The following is a 22,763-nucleotide window of genomic DNA, read 5'->3' on the forward strand; positions in this document are numbered from 1 at the left end:
AAATCAAAGAGCCCTATCTCGCACCCGGCGCAGAGCGAAGCCCGACCCAAGGGTCTTTACTAGTTTAAGAACAACGCAGTTGTCAGTTTCCCGTCCAGCGCCCACGTCGTTTAAATAACAAATGCACCTGCACCCATCTTACAGGGAGGTGTGTTCAGGTGCATTCTGGGCGTGCTGGTCTTACAGGGAGGTGTGTTCAGGTGCATTCTGGGAGTATTGCTATCTTGAGGCAGCAGGAAGTGATCGCGCCATTAACCAACAAAAACCTGGTCTAAAGTCAATAACGCAGCATTTCATTGTTATTTTAACAGAGCATTAGTAAAATGCTCCTAGGCTTGTGCACAGCGCGCGCACACTATGCTTGTTACACACACAGGGACGCACAGCAGCACACACACATGCAAAAGATAAAAAAATACAGTAAATCCTCCATCATAATAGCAATGCTCCAATGGTCCAAACACACCTGGCTTTTAAAGGGAATGGGAGATGATCTCTGATTGGTTTATTGCATTACATGTCAGTTAGCTGACACTTTTATCCAAAGCGACTTACAATTGCTACATATGTCAGAGGACGCACGCCTCTGGAGCAACTAGGGGTTAAGTGTCTTGCTCAGGGACACATTGGTTGATGTATCACAGTGGGATTCAAACCCAGGTCTCCCACACCAAAGGCATGTATCATTAGAATCAGAATCAGAATCAGAAATACTTTAATAATCGCAGGGGGGAAATTATTTTTGTTAACACTCCAGGTATACAAACAACGTATATTATCCAGCCTTTTAACATATATAATAAAAACAAATATACAGTAATAATAAATAAAATATGAAAAGTACAGTGTTATGTGCGGTGTTAGTGTCATATCCAGTGCGCCCAGCACACGGACCCTTTTTTCTGCCGTAAAACTAGCAAAAGTGGATTTGTACACGCCCAAAACACACCTGCGCCAGGCACTTCACGCCGTGCGCTTAGATCGTTAAAATAGGGCCCATATCAGTCATTATCCACCTGTCTGATGAAACAATGAAATCAAGATGTGTGACGTCAGACAGAACTGATTTCTTTATTCCTCCCTTTCTCTCTGCAGGTTTCTGTGCCGAAGGCGAAGGCTTCAAGGTGGAAATCTGAAGTTAACAACAACTTTCGTGAATATTTCAAACTGTAACTGAGAAAGTTATAGAGACAAAAGGTGACATCATCAAATGTGTGGTCCATATTTTGTATTCACGATCTAATAAAATGGTGTAACACCAAGGTTTCCAAGCTGTGTGTGTGTGTGTGAAGATATTGGGTGAGGTGAAATGAACAGGTGCATACAGGTATTTGAACATCAACAGGAAGTTTAAGCAATATTATATAAGAGTGTGTGATTTAACGTCATTATTGGCACAAAAGTGATGCAGCTAGGACCGAGGCACTTGCTATACATACAATGGTTAGCAACAAAATAAAAGTTTATATTCAGCTGTATTCATATTGTGGGCCAATTCCCTCTCAAATAGGGTTGGGTACTGAAAGGCTGTGCCAATAGGGCACCAAAGCATGCATGAGACGCTACGTTACCGTTAGCTAGTAGCTGGATTAAACACAATGGTTAAAATGCTGACAGCTTACATTAAGCGGTGTAAAGTGAAACTGTATTTCCTTCTAGGTCAGTGGTTCTCAAGCTTTTTTCAATAATGTTCCTCCTGTTTTTTAAGCCATGTACCCCCTAACCAGCACAAATCATTTTTGGTAGAAAAAGAAAAGTCTAAATAAAGAGGTACAATATAGTGATGTCAGCGATAGATTTACTAAACAACAGCCTTGTACCTGGAAAATGTTTAAATGATGATGGAAAAAGGAGACAAAAACTTGGAAAAAGACGGTAGAAAGAAGGAAGACAAGAATAGGTTGAAAATAGTAATAAAAACTTCTAAAACAAAACACAGTAGAATGAAGGAAGGCAACACTAGGGCGACAAAAGGGACAAAAAATTAAAAGAAAAAAAGACAGTAGAAAAAAGTAAGGAAGAAAGGCAAGAATAGGTCAAAACAAACGACAAGACCTTCAAAAAAAACGACAAACTTCAAAAACAGAGACAATAACTTTGAAAAAAACGACAAACTTGGAGAAAACTTGGAACTGAAAAACATATTGGAAAAAATGTCACGTACCCCCTGTAGTCCTCCAAAGTACCCCTAGGGGGACACATACCTCCTGCAGTCCTCCAGAGTACCCCTAGGGGGACACGTACCCCCTGCAGTCCTCCAGAGTACCCCTAGGGGGACACATATCTCCTGCAGTCCTCCAGAGTACCCCTAGGGGGACACGTACCCCCTGCAGTCCTCTAAAGTACCCCTAGGGGGACACGTACCCCCTACAGTCCTCCAAAGTACCCCTAGGGGGACACAGACCCCCTGCAGTCCTCCAAAGTACCCCTAGGGGGACAGGTAGCCCCTGCAGTCCTCCAAAGTACCCCTAGGGGGACATGGACCCCCTGCAGTCCTCCAAAGTACCCCTAGGGGGACACGTACCTCCTGCAGTCCTCCAAAGTACCCCTAGGGGGACACGTACCCCCTACAGTCCTCCAAAGTACCCCTAGGGGGACACGGACCCCCTACAGTCCTCCAAAGTACCCCTAAGGGGACACGTAGCCCCTGCAGTCCTCCAAAGTACCCCTAGGGGGACACGTACCCCCTGCAGTCCTCCAGAGTACCCCTAGGGGGACACGGACCCCCTGCAGTCCTCCAGAGTACCCCTAGGGGGACACGTGCCTCCATTTGAGAAACACTGCTGTAGAGGACTCCAACAGCGGGATGTAACAGTCTGACTGCAGCTGCCGTTGTCAGAAAAACAACACAGACAAGTGTTAACTTCACTTATAGAGACCTGAAACATAACAACCGTGTTGTAATGCAGTATATAATATTTTAACCACAGGAAATACAGCAAGTAAAGCACGGGATACTTGTTTGATAAAAATCAGTTCTTGTGCTTAAGTTTTAACAACCGTGGGAAAGAGCGTGTTCACTTCTTCAGAAACCTCACCTTCAAAAGACTGATAGTGTTCTTGGCAGGAGTTTAAGGAAGAAGTTAGTATTTAAAAAAAAACAGCTTAACTTGAACACACACACTCACACACACACACACACACACACAGACACGTTTCACAGGACAGATATTAATCTTCCAGTGAAGCTACGTGACAGAGGAGTGATCGGAATGAAAAATACGAGCTGATACAAAAAGATAGAGATGATTCTATTGTTCAGATCTAACATCAGGAGACACCAGCAGTCTGAACAGGAGGAATGCTGCAGGACACACACACACACACACACACACACACACACACACACCAGAGATGGGGACTCAAGTCAGAGACTCAGACTCGAATCGCATTTAAGTCGCACAAACAGCTGACTTCAGACTTTACTCAGACTCGAGTAAATCTAAATGTATTCATGTATATTCATGTTCTATTTTCTTTTATTGGCGCATATACGTTGGGGAAACGTATGACGAGCCTCATGTCCCCTGCCTTTTGCCATAATGTGCAACGTAACGCATGAGCTATGCCTTATGTGCTCGCACTCACATAAAACAAAATACATTAATATCGCGACACCAAGTCCTCCCGGAGTTGTGAACAAGGTGTACCCGGTCACCAAACACTGGGCCGTCTTGACTGTCTTAATTCTGCACATATTTCTGTTACTGTAGTCCTATTTACTATTTCATTATTTCATCCATGCGTGGCACAGCGGATCTGTGCGCACTGTCACCTGCCGTGGAGACGCTGGCCTCACTAACCTCTCCTCCTCTGAGTCAGGTCTCCCTCGCGCTGGACTCAGTTTCACTGAGCTTACTAACACTTAGAAAATAAATGGCATTACATCAGTGAGATCAAACTGCTTATTGTGCGTAATTTGGACTGACACTGACAACATGCATGAGGGTTGTCAGTGTCAGTCCAAATTACGCACAATAAGCAGTTTTTTTTTCAGTGAAAGAGATGTTACATTTAGCATATCAGAATCAAAATATATATAAATATATATATATATATATATATATATATATATATATATATATATATATATATATATATACTTATATTGTTTTGTTCTGTTTAGAGATTGTGTGACATGCACCTACAACACCAAAACAAATTCCTTGTATGTGTAAAAGACTTACTACTATACTCCATTTAACCGGGTTTCATGTTCTTGTTGTTCTCCAGTTGGAGTTTGATCAACCATTTCATACGTGGCGAGTTCTCATCCTCAACCTGTTCTCATGAAGCATTCATTCCTATAGCTCTGAAAAGTAAGCAAGTAAAGCAAATCTTAACTCTCGTTGACTTAAGTGCCTGCTTTTAATGTCTTAATCGTTTGCATGTTTTCATACATAAGGAGCTTATCACACAACCTTATCACAGCTGAATATTCCATCACTGTTAGAGCCTACATTTGGGTGGTCATTTACATTTAAAAAGGTTGTAATTCTAGTTCAAGTGAATTGTAGCACACCACAGCCAACTCTAATCAAATAAAACTATATTTATAATAATGTAATTTCCCACAAAATAGTGGCTAGCAAAAATGCTGCGTCACTAAGTAAATAATAGCCAGAGTGAGGAATGTCAAGCCCTGAATGTAGGCCTATGTAATGAAATGCATACAAAAACACATTTCTGACTACCTTACCAATGTACTACAGGTGTGACCTCCAAAGAGTTTAAACTGCAGAAACACTGAAGCGCAAAAACAAGAAGGAACAAAAAAGGTTAATTAAATCGTGACAACATGTACAAACCTCGACTTTCATTCCAAGGAAACTGAAGTAGGAATGTTGTCCGTCCAGCGTTGACTCACCTCTTACTGCAGCTCTGTTGTTTGGTTTTGTTTCCTCATATTTAGATATGAGTTTAGGAACACACTCAGGTGTGGAGCTTCTAGGGCTCCAGCAGGGACGTGCACAGACATTTAATAATAATAATAATAATAATAATAACAATAATAATAATAATAATACATTTCATTTATAATGCACTTTTCATCAAAGATCTCAACGTGCTATAGGTTAGAAACAAAAAAGATAAGCAGTTTAAAATACAAAAAAAACAAACAAACATCTAAAGGGGACCAAAAGCTTTGCTAAAAAGAAATGTCTGAAGGCCTTTTTTAAAACAGTCAGTGGATTGAGGTGCCCTCAAGGTGTCAGGGAGGGCGTTCCACAGACAGAAGGCCCTATCTCCCAGTGTCCTGAGTCTGGTTCTGGGTACGTGGAGGAGGTTGGAGTGAGTGGAGCGGAGGGAGCGTGTTGTGTTTTTGGGGTTGATAAGTTCTTTGAGGTAGGGGGGGGGGGGGGAATGTCCATGGATGCATTGATGTGTGAGGAGGGAAACCTTGTACTCAATCCTGGTGGAGACGGGAAGCCAGTGGAGTGAGTGGAGAATGGGGGTAATGTGCTCATGTTTCCGCACTCTCATCAGGATCCTAGCTGCAGCGTTTTGGATGTACTGAAGCCTCTGCAGACTCTTTCTAGGAATCCCAATGAGCAGTGCGTTACAGTAGTCCAGTCTGGAGGAGACAAAGGCATGAACCAGCTTTTCGGCATCTGAGAGGGAGAGAATGGGGCGGAGTTTGGAGATGTTACGGAGGTGGTAGAAAGAGGTCTTGCATAGGTGATTTATATGGGCTTCAAAAGTGAGTTGGGAGTCCATTTTTACACCAAGATTTGTGACTGTTGATGAGAGGGGGATGTTGGAGCCAGAAAAGGTGATGCTGGTTATGGATGATGATTTGGTCTGGTGAGGAGTGCCAATCAGGATGGCTTCGGTTTTGGAGCTGCCATTTTGGGTGGCAGGAGCTCAAAGAAAGAAGGCCTAATAGTAGTAGTAATAGAAATGTAAACAAAATGTTAAATATGCCTATATTAACACATTTCTGACTACCTTACCATTTTATTTCCCTTACGCAGTTATTTAATAGATTTAATAAATTCCAACAAGTAATCAGTTCACACAGAGACTTTTTAGCATTCAGCACGTTAATCACCATCAGCAAAGGAGACTCTGCTACAATGTGCATGTTTCTAGTTTCAAGTATATAGTTAGAATAAGCACCAAGGAGAAGGACTTAGTTTCACTAAGAATTGGTTTATTTTGCAAATGGCAATAAATCATGATCATTCTTTTGGTGCTATTGGAATAAATAACACTTAAAAAAATCTTTTTGAAAAATCTCAACAAAAATCTTCCCACTAAACTGAAAAAGGCTGTTGCTGCAATTTAGTTTGTTTTGGAGGTCAGCGTGGCAGCAGTACAGTAACTTTGCCTCATCATTCCTCTGTGTTGTGATCCATCTAGTGGTCGTTCTGTGTCACAACACCAGTTAGTTTAAATTAATACCCTGCACTTATCAATTATTGTTGTTTGACTCTTTCAGAGAGATTATACAACATTTGTTGTCAGTATTGAAATGTGGCTTTAAACAATAATGTCTATGGGATTATTTTTTGTGTCTTTAATTCCAAGCAAAACTTGTCAAGTATCAAACAAAAAACATACACAAAAATGTGTCACCTAAAAGGTAAAACTTAAAAATTGCAAAGAAAACATTTCTGTAGTCGTAAACTATTGGTCTTTTATTTGTTTCATAATATGTCCTTTTGCTTCTTTCTCAATGCTGCACTGAAACGTCAGGCAGGCAGACGGCACTGAGCTGTCACTCAAAAATACTACAAAAACTCATTAGCTAATGGGTAAGACCCGCCCACATGAGAGCTTTGTGTCAGAATCACAAACAAAGACTTTGGAAGCGCAAACGAGAAAGCTGGGAGCAAAACTACAAACGAGATGGAGAGAGCAAAAGACTGATCATTGAGAAAGAAGTAGAGGGAAATATTTTGGTTGCAAGTTTTAAGTTTTACCTTTCAGGTTAATTTAGTTGAGTTAGTAATTTTTAATTTATACTTGAGAAGTTTTGCTTGGAATTAAAGACACAAAAATAATCCCATGAATGTCAATTTACAACATAGAAAACTCCTTTTCCTGCCTCGTTTGCCTCTTTTCGTTCGCGACTTTTTCGACGTTTTCTTGCCGTTATTGCCGGAGCCAGAGCCCTGTCCGTGTCTGCTGTGTCCGGGCGACACTGCACCACTCTCGGAGAAACCCACCATCGCTGAGCTCAGGATGAAAGCGGTTCAAACTCACGGTGATAAAATCACATGTAATAACAATAATAAAGATCTTCTTTCTGACTTCACATCTCCCTAAACACACGGCCTGCCTGTGTGGAGACCTGCCGCGGAGGATGTTCTCTCCTCAGCATCACAAACACCGTCAACTTTGCTCCGCTGAACAGCTTCCGGCTCTTTCAAAATAAGAGCAACAGTGTGGTTCCAGAAGTCAAAATCCCATTCACTTTCTCAGTAAGTCTTCCCGTCGACCTGCAACTTTGTGATTTTCTGGTTCGAAATTTCAACATTTTGTTCTTTTTCTAGAATTTTCTATTCTATTTTTTTTTGTCCATTTTAAATTATGTTTTTGTCAAATTTTTAACAAATTTTGTTGCTTTTTCCAATGTATTTTTTCACTTTTTTGTCACTTTTGTTAACAAGTTTTTGTCACCTTTGACGATGTTTTTTTGGTCATTTTTCAGCATTTAAAAAAAAATAAATTTGTCAATTTTTCCAACGTTGTTTTGTCAGAGTTCTGATATAGAAAGTTTTTGTAAACAAGGACAACCCTTGTGTTGTCCTCCCGCCCACTATGCAACTTTTTCTGTTGCTTTTCCCAATGTTTTTCTCACTTTTCTTCTGTTATTTTCTTATTTTCACGTTTCTGTAGTCATTTTTGTCACGTTTTTCTACGTTCTTTTATCAATTTTTTTTTCAAATGCTATAAAATTTAATAAAACACCCAAATTCAAAGAAAGTAGTGAACTGGTCATTTATTTTACTTGTGGAGAGCGTTGAAGGGAACCATCCACGTTATTATTTTGGATATTTTGGTTGACATCCAAACCCAAATTTCTGATATAGAAACTTTTAGAAAATGGGTCAAATTTGACCCGAGGACAACAGGAGGGTTAACCATTGTGTCTAATCACTATAAATTATCCATTTCATAATAAATGCAACATCAGGTTCTCCAAATAGGAAAGTGGCTTACATTTAAAAGTAAAAGGTACAACTGTTGTAGTAGAAAGAACAGAACCAGCAGTTTAAAGTGATATCAGAAGAACTGATTTAGGAATAACACCATTAACATTCTTGGTCTCAACAAACAGACTTTATTTCTGCAATTATGCCACAATAATTCAGACTTTTTCTTTCCTGTCTCATCATTGAGGAATATAAAAAATAAAAACATCAGACAATCAATTTACACCATATACCTCTTAGATCCTAATTGTTCCATCAGATTTGCACTTTACCTTTAATTTTAGATATTTAAAATGAGAAACATTTAGTTTGAAACATCATGACACACGTTATGTGGAGGATATCTATTTAAACCTCTGTTAAACCCACAGACATTTATTATAACTTCCAGAAGAAATCAGTTTCTAAAGACACCAAATATGTCAAGATGAAGTTTGATTCAATTTGCAAAGAATTGCTGCACATTTAACCATATGATAATAAATGTAAAAAAGTGTAAATCAGTCACCACAGGAAACAGATTCTCTAGAAAATAAGATGTAAAATATATGAATATGTACATTTGTTCCCTTGATTGAAAATAAATCAATACCTGAAATAAGATCATTGATTAGTTTACTCTGACAGGAGAGATGATCAGAGGGGCAGAGTTTTTACCACCATCATTCATATAGGGACTGAAGTATGGGAAGAGTTTCTCAGTGAAGGAGCAGCCAGTAAAGGAGTAGATAAGAGCTGCAGCATCTACGTCATAAAAGGAGACCAGACCCTCCTCATAATCCACAAACACCCCCACCTTCTGAGGAGGAGACTCCAGAGAGAGAAGGACACGAGGGTCAGCTAGAGCTTTGTACTCATTTTTATTTCTCAACCATATAGTCCAGTAACCTTTCTGAGGTTTCAGTGTGATGCCTCCCTTCCTGTTGATCGACTCTCTGGCCACTCCTAAAGTCCATTTAGTCTTTCCTTTAACTTGAACCTCAAAGTAAAATCTGCCTGAAGAGAAACTCTGTTTTCCTAAAACATTAGCACACTTAGAAAATCTCTCTGGGTTGTCTGGGAGATTCTTCCTCACATCACCAAGATTCACTTGTTTCCCATCATCAGACAGGATGAGATTAGGATGTGCTGTATCAGGATCAAGAGTCACATCCACTGCATACTGCTGGACCCTCTTCAGCTCAGACTCAGGGAGCAGCTTCTTCATCTCTTCACTGAGTGTCTCCTCCAGCTGAACCACAGCTTTCACCACAGTCCCCTCATATGATGATGGACGGACGCTGACCTCTGTCCAGTCCTTGGTGGGTGGAGGTTGTTGGATGTTTAGGGACTGGACACTCTGGAGAAGATGGAGGTGGTCTTCAGAGCGTAACACCTGCTCCACCTCAGTGCTTCTCTTCATCAGCTCAGAGATTTCCTGTTCCAGCTCTTTGATGAAAGCTTCGACCTGTTTTTCTGTAGTTTTCTGCTTCTCTTTGATCGTGTTGATGAGCTCCTTCAGGCCTCTCTCAACAGACTCCTTCAGAGAAGTGAAGACCTGAACACCTTCTGCTATCTCTCTGTCTGCATCTTCCTCACTGAGGTCGACTGAGTGTTTGATCTCCTGAATCTTCAGTCGTCTCTTCTGGATCATCTGCTGGATTTCAGCCTCTGTCTTCCCCAGCTTTGTCTTCTTTCCTTCATATCCTTCTTTCAGAGGAACAACATCATGCGTCTTGTGGTCTAAAACAGAGCAGAGCATGCAGACACATGTCTGGTCGGTCTTGCAGAACAGCTCCAGAGGTTTATTGTGCTCCGTACACATCCTGCCTTCCAGGTTCTCCACAGGGTCAATCAGCTGATGTCTTTTCAGACGTGAAGCTGTCAGATGAGGCTCCAGGTGAGTCTCACAGTAGGAGACCAGACACACCAGGCAGGACTTCAGGGCCTTCAGTTTGGTTCCAGTGCAGACGTCACAGGGAACTTCTCCTGGTTTGGACACTTGTTGCTCTGAACTGCTGCTGCTGGCTTTCTGTTGAGCTGACTGTCTGAACTGAGCAACCATCTCAGAGATGAAAGTGTTGACGTGCAGCTCAGGTCTTGTGTTGAAAACCTTTTTGCACATCAGACACAGGTACTGGTCATTAGTATTCCAGTGTTCAGTGATGCAGTTTTTGCAGAAGTTGTGACCACATGGTATGGTGACAGGTTCAGTGAACACATCCAGACAGATGGAGCACAGAAACTGATCTTCAGATGACAGAATGCTCACAGCAGCCATATCTGCACATGGTGTGAAAGAAAAGAAAACATTTTATTCAAAATACAGCTGTAGTTATTTGTTGAAAAAGAAACATGTGCCGTAACAGTCCTGTTTTGCATAACTTATTGTAGCAACAGCCCACATTTCCCATCATGTTATCATCATTAATTGTTCCATTTTATATCCCAAAACCCAGATGTTGCTTTTTGCTGTTGGTAATTGCCATTTTAGAGCTTGTTTAGTTCTAACCATTAGTGAGGTGGCTGTATTGTGTCAAAAAAATGTGATAAAGTCAGTTTTTCCTTGTATTATGGGGAAATATACAATGTATGATAATGTGATATTAGATAAGGAATGATATGTATTTTGCTGAAATAAGAAAGACCTTCCTTTTCTCTCCACGTCACCTCCAGTTGCCTCCACACAGCAGCAAAAGCAATGGCGGGCGCGATGTTATTGAAATTCCAGTTTTAATTAAAGCAGCAAGCAGTGGTGAATGGGCCGTTGCACATTCGCATCAGGGATACTGATGGAGCGCTCTTCAACGTAGCTGTGCTATTCCGGGATAATTAGACACTGCGCATGAGTTAGACATCATTTTGTGAGTGTGTGGCACTGAAAAAGACGTATTATACATTTTGCACCACTTCCTGTGGCCACAATGTGGCAATAGAGAACATACACTAATGAAATATCATGTTACTGTATACCATGTGTAGACAACACCATGTACATTTCATGTTAATCAGATGATCTGTGTCACATACAACTAACTTCCTGTTGTCAGTAGGTGGCGCTATGACTATGACTTAATATAGACATGTAGATGTCTTCAGAAATTTAGGGCAGATTGGACAGCGTGAAGTCAATTTACAACAGCTTCCTGTGTTATGGTGAAATATGGAAATTGCCTCATCCCAACCCTGGTGTGTGTCTAGGAGCGCTATGGATCCCGCTGGCCAAGCCCGACCTCAATCCCTGCAGAACTTTGCAATTATCACCAGTTCTGACGTGTTGCAATTTTCAGAAGTTTTTAAGCATCCCAAGTTCCTCAGAAAGGTAAAAAAAAATCTCTACAAAAACAATATCTTTTAGTGACAGGGACCGTTGAGCGCCTCACTGTTTGTGTAAAAAGAAACAAGTGTGATGACTGTTATCTTAAGTAAATCATATGATGGTGAAGTTGTTAGGGTTGAGGGTTTCTGTTATATTTCCTGTTTTATTTTGTTAATTCTTGCTCTGTGTTTTGATTGATTCCTGTTTCCTTGTTATCTGTTCTGTTTTTCCTGAACTCATCTTTATGAATGTATGTTTGGCTTGGTTTACTTCCTGTCTTATTTTGTAGTGTTTGGTTTCACGTGTCTTGGTTTAGCTTTGTTTCCTGTTTGAGTCTGATTTTATGAAGGTAAATATGGTGCAAAATGGGAGAGCTTGTAGAATACGATGTGAGAACTTGCAGAACAAAAAATCTGAACTTGTATGTTAAAATTTGCACTTGTAAATATTAAATTTGCACTTGTAAAAAATATTCACACACATGTGATCTGAATTGGAAGTCATACAAAGAAAAAAAACATGAGAGCTTGTAAAAAAAATCTGAACCAGTAAGTTGAAATTTGGACTTGTAGAAAATGTTCACACACCTGTATTCTGAATGAGAAGTTACAGAAAAAATATTCACAAATGTGTAGATTGATATTTACATGAACACAATGACAGCTGCAAACGTATAATGCCTTAGCAGGGATGCACAACCTCAGCAAAGCAAGCTCTGGTCATGGCCGGGGGATGGGCCGCTGCTACCGGATGTGGGGCTCTCCGTGTCCTGCTGGAGCTCCGACTGCAGGTCGAGGTCGGCAGCGAAGCTTTCTGGCAAAAGCAATGTTGCTACGCTGGTCGATCCCCACTGATGACGGTCCGTCTGCGGCTGCAGGCCGTGGAGCTCACCGCCAGTGTTTCAGTTTGACTGTTAAAAAGTGTTTAGACAATTAAAAGGTATTTATTTAGAAGCGGGCTGGCTGGTTAGTTGGTTAACGCTAGCATGCTATTCCACCAAGTTTCCATGCTACATAAATAAGCCGGACAGAGTTGTCCCTCATCTGACGATAGAAACCCTGATTTTCCCGTTCTGTTAGCTCAGAGCTCCACAGCCTAAGTCCACAGGTACAAATTAGTTTTGCACCAAATGTATCGCAAGAAGTGTTGCAAAAGTCGAGGTGCGCAGATTGGCCACTTTGTGATGCGAGAGAGCACATATGTGAAGTTGCAGTGACAGATTCCAGAGGTTGTAATCACTGAGTTGTGGTTGTGATGGAAAATGAACCAGAGTAAAAAAAAAAAGTATACGAGTAAATGTTGCATTATAAGTTTGCAGCTGTCATTGTGTTCATGTAAATATCAATCTACACATTTGTGAATATTTTTTCTGTAACTTCACATTCAGAATACAGGTTTGTGAACATTTTCTACAAGTGCAAATTTCAACTTACAAGTTCAGATTTTTTTTTACAAGCTCTCATGTTTTTTTTCTTTGTATGACTTCAAATCAGATCACGTGTGTGAATATTTTTTACAAGTGCAAATTTAATTTTTACAAGTGCAAATTTTAACATACAAGTTCAGATTTTTTGTTCTGCAAGTTCTCACATCATATTCTACAAGCTTTCCCATTTTGCACCATATTTACCATCATATGATTTGTCCCTAATACGTTTCACCTGTTGGCCCCCTCCCTGCTCATTTGCCCCTGAGTTTAATGTCCTCTGTTCTGTTCAGTCCTTGTCATGTCATCACTGTTGTCGAGTGTAACTGCTTGTTCCTTTTTTGTACGTGTCCCTTTGGTTTGGACCTTTTGATGCCATAGTGGAGTCCAGTTACTACTTTTGGAATTTTTACCTTGTTTGGATTCTTAAAGACTCACGTAAACCTAGATTATTTTCTGTTATAATAAATTATACAACTACATCTGTCCTATCGTGTCGTGTACTTTGGGTCCAGAATCCTTTTCCTGCCTCAGCACTCGGCCAGCCCTGACAGAAGTGTTTGAACTTGCACCGAGCTGTACACAAACAAGCCCATTAAAGTGGGGCGGCAAGCTGAAACACGCTACTCTGATAAAACAGCACAGAATATGTCCACACCCTGTTACCCTACCCTGTGTAGACCAGAGGCCTGTACTACGAAGCAAGATTTGGTGTTACCGAGGTAACTTCAGGTTCAACCCAGGGTTTTCTGTATCATGAAGGTGGATCACTTGTTACTGGGTTCAATCGTCGTGGTAACTTATGCTGGACGCCTAACCTGGTCGGGAGCAGGTTATGTTGGAGATTAGAGATCAACTGGTGTAAAAGCACCGCCTACTGACCAATCAATACTCGACTGATAACGGGGTCACCGTTCTTAGAAGATCTGGTGGAACTCGGTGGGCGGAGAGAGAGAGGTGCGCTCATAAAAGTTAAAGCATTTAGAGACTGACAGCCCCATTAACATTATATTTATGAAAGATATAGATTTTCAGCGGTGGGAATTACGTATAGGCTATTTATCGGCTTGTTGAGCCGTGTGTTGCCAATGCGCACATCAGTGAATTATGTTTTTTATATATTTTATTTGCTCTTACGAACCCTTACCACTGCCAGGGTTGCAACTGAAATAATAGGCTAAAGCAACGGCAGTTTATGGAAAGCACAAGTGTAATTATGGTCAGATCTTGTTCCTGACTGATGGGGAAGTGATATTGATAAGCGTTGTGATTTATGCATCTACAGCGTCGGCTATTTTTTTTTCCTGCCAGCTTTCCTTCCTGTTTTAGGAAGCAGCGACTGTATTGCGTTTTGCCTGTTAAACCGTGTCTGAGTTCTTCATATTTATGTAGAATTATAGTTTGCTCTTATATAAAATATGCTGCTCTGGTAGATGTTTGTGATTGGTCTTTTTTGTGAACACGTGCGTCGCTGGATTGGGAAGCCCTGGGTTGATTGAACTAGTTGATAACCAGCGTCGTGACACAGGTTATGCGGGACCGTGGTTGTTAGGTTAGGTGAAGCCGGGGAACTGAAATAAATCCAGGGCATGTTGATCTTGATTCATAGTACAGGCCTCAGTTTTTATTAAAGAACACTGCTAACAAAGCTCTGCTTACTGTACATTTCCTCCAGCTGCTTCACATTAAAAGCCTTGCACTGGTTCTATGGTGGAAAGCTTTTATTGTGAAACAGCCAGAGGAAGTAGAGAAAGTAGTGTGTAGGAGGCGATCAGTAACCAGTTCCTAAAGTCCTGAGAACTGACACAGAGAGACTGTTTAAAGCTGTTAAAGTGGACTACTGTATAGTGGGCCTGCAGACAAACAGCCATAGTTATATTGTTACAAATTTCACAAGTAATTAAAAGAGTGGAACTTCCTTTGTGAGTAGAGCTGAAGTTTAGTGTTAATCCTGGTTGTTGAAAGTGTAAATCTGATCAGCTGTACTCACCAGTGTTTGGCAGAGACTCTGCTGTGTTGTTGAGAAAGACCTGATGAAGTCAGTTTGACTTTTCTTTCAGAGAGAAACAGAGTCTTGTCTCTACTGCAGCGTGGCTGACACTCTGACAAACTTAACTTTACTTTCTGGACGTTGTATCTCTCCTCTTTCCAGTGTTGCTCCTCCTCTTACTGCAGCTCTGTTATCAGGTTTTATGCCCTTCCTCTTATTTACACAGTTATTGTGAAATACCAGAGTGTTGTCTGGTTGATATGGAACAAAGGTCATGCTATAACTAATAATTTATTAAGTCCTGAAACTTTAATGTGCCTCAGCTTTAATTCAACCAAAAGAGTTTAGTTTATAGTTTATTGGACACAAAGAGAGAGAGATTACACAAATCTGCAACATGTCAATGATAACACAATAAAGTCCAACACTTGTTTCCATTGTGGATCTTGATGTAAAGACAACAAACTACCATCAGATCATACAACACATACATTATCATAAATAATGTATCATCAACAAGACAATCACTACATCGAGAAATAAAATATATTCTTACAAATTAACTACTGGCCTTTGGGTTTTATGGATATTCAATGAAGACTGAAAATAAGTGGAGACAGTTGGATTTTTAACTTATGCCTTTGTAGCAGAATTATAGTATTTTATATAGTAAAAAAGTGATGTAGTGTGTAAGTTAAGACTGTTTTAGATATGTTACTTCTGTTAGGGTTAGGAAACATGCCGTTCAACCAGGAAACCATAGCAACACGCTGCACACAGTGTTAAGATTGAACGAGCCCCTGGCTTCTCTGTTCAGTGTTTGGAGTTCCAGTCACTGCTCACTCAAGGCTGGTGTTCAACAGCTGGTTTATTTTACAGTTTTTATCTTACAATCACATAGTTACAGATTTCTTTGACTTATTTCCCATTAACCATTTCACTACCACTATTCACAAAAAAAACTAAAATGGCTAACAGTAATTAACCAAATCACTTTTTAGACAAATTATCACACATTAGCTGTGTTTGAAACCACTCCCCCATTCACTCACTCACTATTCCCTATATAGTGTTTATTAAATAGTGAACTATATCGGGAACGACCAAACCAGATTTCAGACACTACACTGAAAACATATCGTTGTGTCAGTAGATGTGCTGGTTATTTGTGTGATGGAGGCGGGCGCGCCCAGCAACAAACCCATAAACAAAGTGAGCACTCAGAAGAATAGTAAAATGTTGTATATTATATATGTTGTATGGTACATTTCCACTGTTTAGAAACCAAAGCCAGCTCCATTTTTCCTTTTCAGTTTTCACGGTGACTCCTTCCTCCTTTCCTCCAGGAAAACACGACCGCATTGCATTGTGGGATATGGGAGTAACATGTAGAGTACATCGTATGGGGGCAACGATAACCTCACGAGATCAAGGCGGCCGCAGTTCTGAGACACAGGCAGCGCAGTTGCTTTTCACCGACTGCAAGACCCAGGCGGATTTTGGGTTTTGACAACAAACACCACATGTTATAAAATACTCTTTTTCTGTGTAATTTAAAATAATGAAACATTATTATTTTATATATAGGCTATAAGTCTCATGTTGTGCATTAAGAGGTTTCATCCTGTGTGGTTGATCATGATAAAGATGATTCAGCACTGATCAAAATGAGCCATTACAAAATGCATTGCAATATATATATGTCAATTATAATGCAATATTTTTAGTTCAAGAATCCCACAGGTTAAAATATCAGATTCTCTTGACCACTGTAAAAAGTAATTTGATGGCATTGAAACTAACCAGAATAATCAATTAACTGATACAAAGTTTGTTTTTCTATCTGTTAGGTTTGTGAGAATAAAATAAAAACACAAACCATATCTTATGTGTGTATTAAGATGATTAATACTGTGAAATGTGTGTAAAGTAATCATTATTTCCTGGCCACATATCACGTAACAACTACAAAAGACAAATTACTCACACAGAGTCAAAGTTCAGTTTTAATAAATGTATTGGTTTATTTGACAATTGCAGTAACAACATCGTCAGTAAAATCATTAAAACACTACGCAATTACTACTGAGATGGAACAACCTGTTGGCAATTATAATGGGGTTCACACACAGTAGAGCAAGTGTGTGGAGAGTTCTTGTCAGACAATTAGGTAGGTATAAAAGGCACCAGCAGAACCTGGTTTTGATCCCAAACAGTGGAGGGAAAAATCATCGTCACCGTGAGGTGCTGTGATGTTTAGAGTGAGCAGAGAAACAGCTGAAAGACTGACAACTGGTGAGTAAAAAAGAAAAGTCAGTTACCTTAATACCATTATACATTTGGGTGGCAATTATTGAAATGATTGAGATCTGTTTTTTTCAGACAGCAGATATGCCAGTGACATACTGGAGCAGGTTAGAGCTGCAGAAAACAATCAAGGTACATTCTGTTTTTACTATGCCAAACATGAATATTAAGATGCATGTAGACAATTCTTTTCAATGTTCTGGCTCTCTTTCTCTGCAGTAAACCCACAAATAGCAAGGGTTGTGACCCAACCTCCTGTCTTTCCCCCTCCTCAACCTCTATTCACCCAGGGCCCCACTTCTACTCCTACTCCCCAGCCTATAGTTCCCCCCCACCCACACTCCGGTCCATACACAGCCAGAATCCCAGACAGGTAGAGTGAATTTGTTTGTAATCTAAGGATTATATATATTATATATAATATTAATGGCTTTTAACAATGTTGCAATGTTTTTACAGAATTCACACACAGAACTACATTGCTGCTACTGGAGCTGACCAGACAATACCAAAACATCACAACAACAAAACAGCCTTTTACAAAAGACTGGAACATGCCTTCACAGAAAGAGGATACACATTCACACTGGATCAAATAAGGAAGAAACTGGGTAACATGCTGACCACTTACAAAAGAGCTAAGGACAGATCTCGAGCAACAGGAGAGGGCAAAATCAGCTGGGAATATTACCTATTGATACATAAAGAAACTTAAACACCAGAAAATGAGCAGTGGTTAGATGGTTCACATTCACAACGGTGAAATACTCCCATGATCCCCTGCTGATTTAGCCTTGCTCTTACCCCCCAGTTACCATGAGCTGCCACTCGGAGGCACAGCAGAAGTCTTGATAATGTAGAGGCACTTCAAATCAAAATGCCTTAGGGTTAAAACTGTAGGTAACTGTCTCAAAAGCTCAAGTCAATAAATTAGTTAGAATGACCCTTACACATTTTCTGCAACCCTCCTTAGATATGGGATTATTTCTTTAATTCCAAGCTAAACTTCTCAAGTATCAAACAAAAATCACTAACTCAAGCAAAAAAAATTGTCCTGTCTGTGTCTGCTGTGTCCGGGCGACACTGCACCACTCTCGGAGAAACCCACCATCGCTGAGCTCAGGATGAAAACGGTTCAAACTCACGGTGATAAAATCACATGTAATAACAATAATAAAGATCTTCTTTCTGACATCACATCTACCTAAACACACGGCCTGCCTGTGTGGAGACCTGCCGCGGAGGATGCTCTCTCCTCAGCATCACAAACACCGTCAACTTTGCTCCGCTCAACAGCTTCAGGCTCTTTCAAAATAAGAGCAACAGTGTGGTTCCAGAAGTCAAAAATCACATTCACTTTCTCAATAAGTGTTTTGATTATTAACCATTATGTCTAAACACTTTAAATCAGTGGTGTAGTCTATGTAATACGCAGTATACCCACTAAGAAAGCTCCAGGATTTCCATATACCCACTTAAAAATGCCCAATGACACGCAACAGCATACTTTCCATTATATTTTTGATATATACAGTACAGTACACCCACTACAATACATAGGACTACACCACTGCTTTAAATGATCAATTTCATAATAAGTGCAAAAGGTACAACTTTTGTGGTAGAAAGAACAGAACCAGCAGTTTAAAGTGATACCAGAAGAACTGATTTAGGAATAACACCATTAACATTCTTGGTCTCAACAAACAGACTTTATTTCTGCAATTATACCACAATAATTCAGACTTTTTCTTTCCTGTCTCATTATTGAGGAATATAACAAATAAAAACATCAGACAACCAATTTACACCATATACCTCTTAGATCCTAATTGTCCCATCAGATTTTCACTTTAACTTTAATTTTAGATATTTAAAATGAGAAAAAAAGAATCAACACATTAATTTGATGCATCATGACAAACGTTATGTGCACGATATCTATTTGTAATAGGCCTTACTCTTAACTGACGCTTCATGACACAATGAAATGTTCAGCAATATGTTTTCTGTGACTACACATCAAATACAAATAAATGTGTATCCGATTAAATAATCAACAAATTAATTTGATGCATCATGACACACGTTATGTGGAGGATATCTATTTAAACCTCTGTTAAAACCACAGACATTTATTATAACTTCCAGAAGAAATCAGTTTCTAAAGACACCAAATATGTCAAGATGAAGTTTGATTCAATTTGCAAAGAATTGCTGCACATTTAACCATATGATAATAAATGGAATAAAGTGTAAATTAGTCACCACAGGAAACAGATTCTGTAGAAAATAAGATGTAAAATATATGAATATGTACATTTGTTCCCTTTATTGAAAATAAATCAATACTTGAAATGAGATCAGTGATTAGTTTACTCTGACAGGAGAGATGATCAGAGGGGCAGAGTTTTTACCACCTTCATTCAGATAGGGACTGAAGTATGGGAAGAGTTTCTCAGTGAAGGAGCAGCCAGTAAAGGAGTAGATAAGAGCTGCAGCATCTACGTCATAAAAGGAGACCAGACCCTCCTCATAATCCACAAACACCCCCACCTTCTGAGGAGGAGACTTCAGAGAGAGACGGACTGAAGGGTCATCATTAGCTTCATACTCATTTCCATTTCTCAACCATATAGTCCAGTAGCCATTCTGAGGGCTCAGTGTGATGCTTCCCTTCCTGTTGATCGACTCTCTGACCACTCCTAAATCCCATTCAGTCTTTCCTTTAACTTGAACCTCAAAGTAAAATCTGCCTGAAGAGAAACTCTGCTTTCCTAAAACATTAGCACAATTAGAAAATCTCTCTGGGTTGTCTGGGAGATTCTTCCTCACATCACTATCATTCACTTGTTTCCCATCATCAGACAGGATGAGATCAGGATGTGCTGTATCAGGATCAAGAGTCACATCCACTGCATACTGCTGGACCCTCTTCAGCTCGGCTTCAAGCAGCTTCTTCATCTCTTTACTGAGTGTCTCCTCCAGCTGAACCACAGCTTTCACCACAGTCCCCTCATATGATGATGGATGGACGCTGACCTCTGTCCAGTCCTTGGTGGGTGGAGGTTGTTGGATGTTTAGGGACTGGACACTCTGGAGAAGATGGAGGTGGTCTTCAAAGCGTAACACCTGCTCCACCTCAGTGCTCCTCTTCATCAGCTCAGAGATTTCCTGTTCCAGCTCTTTGATGAAAGCTTCGGCCTGTTTTTCTGTTGTTTTCTGCTTCTCTTTGATCGTGTTGATGAGCTCATTCAGGCCTCTCTCAACAGACTCCTTCAGAGAAGTGAAGACCTGAACACCTTCTGCTATCTCTCTGTCTGCATCTTCCTCACTGAGGTCGACTGAGTGTTTGATCTCCTGAATCTTCAGTCGTCTCTTCTGGATCACCTGCTGAATTTCAGCCTCTGCCTTCTTTCTTTCATATTCTTCTGTCAGAGGAACAACATCATGCATCTTATGGTCTAAAACAGTGCAGAGCATGCAGACACATGTCTGGTCGGTCTTACAGAACAGCTCCAGAGGTTTATCGTGCTCCGTACACATCCTGCCTTCCAGGTTCTCCACAGGGTCGATCAGCTGATGTCTTTTCAGACCTGACATGGTCAGATGAGGCTCCAGGTGAGTCTCACAGTAGGAGACCAGACACACCAGGCAGGACTTCAGGGCCTTCAGTTTGGTTCCAGTACAGACATCACAGGGAACTTCTCCTGGTTTGGACACTTGTTGCTCTGAGCTGCTGCTGCTGGCTTTCTGTTGAGCTGACTGTCTGAACTGAGCAACCATCTCAGAGATGAAAGTGTTGACCTTCAAATCAGGTCTTGTGGTAAAACCCTCCTTACAGATGGGACAAAAGCACCTGTCACTAGTATTCCAGTGTTCAGTCATGCAGTTCTTGCAGAAGTTGTGACCACATGGTGTGCTGACAGGATCCGTGAACACATCCAGACAGATGGAGCACAGAAACTGATCTTCAGATTGCAGATAGTTTGCAGCAGCCATATCTACACATGGTGTGAATAATTAGAAAAACATATTAAAAATCTTTCTTAGCCAACAGCCTACGATTACTTTAGCAACAAGTAACGATATCTGTCCAAAACTCTCAATAACCTTGACACTAAGTTCACTCTTGCCAAACTGGTCTTATAACTTCATGACAGGTCCAAACTGTTCCACTTTACTTGAGGTCAAGGAAAAATATTTATGACACAATTACAATGGTCTCATGACTGCCAATGTAAAAAAAAAAAGAAACACTTCATGGGCACCTGGGTAGCTCACCTGGTAGAGCAGGCGCCCATATATAGAGGTTTACTCCTCGACGCAGCGGCCGCCGGTTCGACTCCGACCTGCGGCCCTTTGCTGCATGTCATTCCCCCTCTCTCTCCCCTTTAAAAAAATGTGATGTCAACACATAAAGCTGAACTGTTTCTCTAAGTTTGATAATTGGACCTGCCATGGCATATTTATGACAGGGTAGCCTAATGCCAAGTTGTCAAAACACAAACATCTCTTCCGGCAATAGATGTCATGCTCTGTGCCGGATCTCACAACACCAGGTAATCATGTGATCATGTGAGATCCCACACAGAGCACGACATCTATTGCCGGAAGAGACTACTGGTAAAGTAGTGAAGTAGGAGCAAGAAGCGAGAGAACAGCAGAAGAGATCAACGAAATCACAGAGTTTGAGGTTAGCATCGAAAGCGACGATGAGTGGCTCAATTTCGAAGGTTGCCCGTACGATTCGAGCCTGAATACATGGATGAGGAGCTACAACTATGCAGCAGTAGTGGTAGCAGCAGAGAGTAGAAGCCATCAGGCAAGTGTTATTTAAATAAACTCCTGGTGTACTTACAAACTTTCCAATGCCTCGTTTTATGAGTACAGAACCGATTTGTACTTCTGTAGAAGTTTGGTACCATTCTGGGCATTATTAGTGGGGTAATTTACGAGATACACCTTTAGTTCCATTAGCGCCTTCACTTAGCCATTTGTCTGATAGCGCTTACTCGCCCAATGTTCAACCAAAGGAAAAAAGCTTCTGGATGGGTGTTTGGCTCGAGGTCATGGTGCAAAGGACCCTAGGGTGAAATTACTCTGAACCATCCCTTTATTTGGCTTCGTATCAACTCATTTAGCAATGGCTTGAATGTAACGGACGTTACGCTATTATAAAAGACTCATCACTTCATGTTCATGATAGGTGTCATACTTATGACGGTGTCATGTCAGTCTTTAACACACCCCTTCAAATGGGTCATTTAACAACATCAAACTATATTGATATAAACAGAATGTCCTCATCCCATATCCTGTTTAAATTAATATCAATATGAATGTAAAAGTTGATATATCGCCCAGTCCTCGATGTTAAAGGGTTAGAAATGGAAATTAAATGTTAAAGCAGCATGCTAATGAATGAAAACCACACATGAAGAGCTGAAGTCTGTCATATATTCTGTTAGCTTTTGTTCAACCAGCTTTTAGTTCTTGAAATAAAGGCTGTCTTGTTGTTTTAGCCTTGCTAGCAGCATGACACCAAACACTACTATAATGTACAAGAAAGATAACATC

General features: G+C 40.4%; 4 protein-coding genes and 1 pseudogene across 4 annotated transcripts in view; 1 reads left to right on the forward strand and 4 right to left on the reverse strand.

Moving 5' to 3' along the window:
- LOC116050961 overlaps nucleotides 1-1,191 on the forward strand; it is a 3,809-nt gene extending 2,618 nt beyond the window's left edge. The window contains exon 6 of the mRNA XM_031301187.2: nucleotides 1,096-1,191. Coding sequence (XP_031157047.1) covers nucleotides 1,096-1,136 — 41 coding nt within the window. The 3' untranslated portion in view covers nucleotides 1,137-1,191. The remainder of the gene's footprint in view (nucleotides 1-1,095) is intronic.
- The window catches only part of LOC118494928 (E3 ubiquitin-protein ligase TRIM39-like), a 214,681-nt gene that overhangs the window by 157,340 nt on the left and 34,578 nt on the right, over nucleotides 1-22,763 (reverse strand). The window lies entirely within an intron of this gene.
- LOC116050935 (E3 ubiquitin-protein ligase TRIM21-like) lies at nucleotides 8,275-15,011 on the reverse strand. The gene is made up of 2 exons (XM_036000567.1): nucleotides 14,877-15,011; nucleotides 8,275-10,424 (listed from the first exon to the last, which is right to left on the reverse strand). Exon 2 carries the CDS (start codon nucleotides 10,420-10,422, stop codon nucleotides 8,773-8,775), a length of 1,650 nt encoding a protein of 549 aa, XP_035856460.1. The 5' UTR covers nucleotides 10,423-10,424; nucleotides 14,877-15,011; the 3' UTR covers nucleotides 8,275-8,772.
- LOC116050934 lies at nucleotides 19,282-21,218 on the reverse strand (annotated as a pseudogene).
- LOC116050954 (zinc finger protein RFP-like) overlaps nucleotides 19,282-22,763 on the reverse strand; it is a 38,403-nt gene continuing 34,921 nt past the window's right edge. Inside the window, exon 2 of the mRNA XM_031301180.2 lies at nucleotides 19,282-19,535. The gene's annotated coding sequence lies outside the window, so the exon portion shown is untranslated. The remainder of the gene's footprint in view (nucleotides 19,536-22,763) is intronic.

The sequence above is a fragment of the Sander lucioperca genome, chromosome 4 (genome assembly GCF_008315115.2).
Source record: "Sander lucioperca isolate FBNREF2018 chromosome 4, SLUC_FBN_1.2, whole genome shotgun sequence".
NCBI lineage: Eukaryota > Metazoa > Chordata > Actinopteri > Perciformes > Percidae > Sander > Sander lucioperca.

Bases quoted from the DNA above. Each gene is read 5' to 3' on its own strand.
- LOC116050935 (XM_036000567.1), bottom strand. From the start codon at position 10,422: ATGGCTGCTGTGAGCATTCTGTCATCTGAAGATCAGTTTCTGTGCTCC.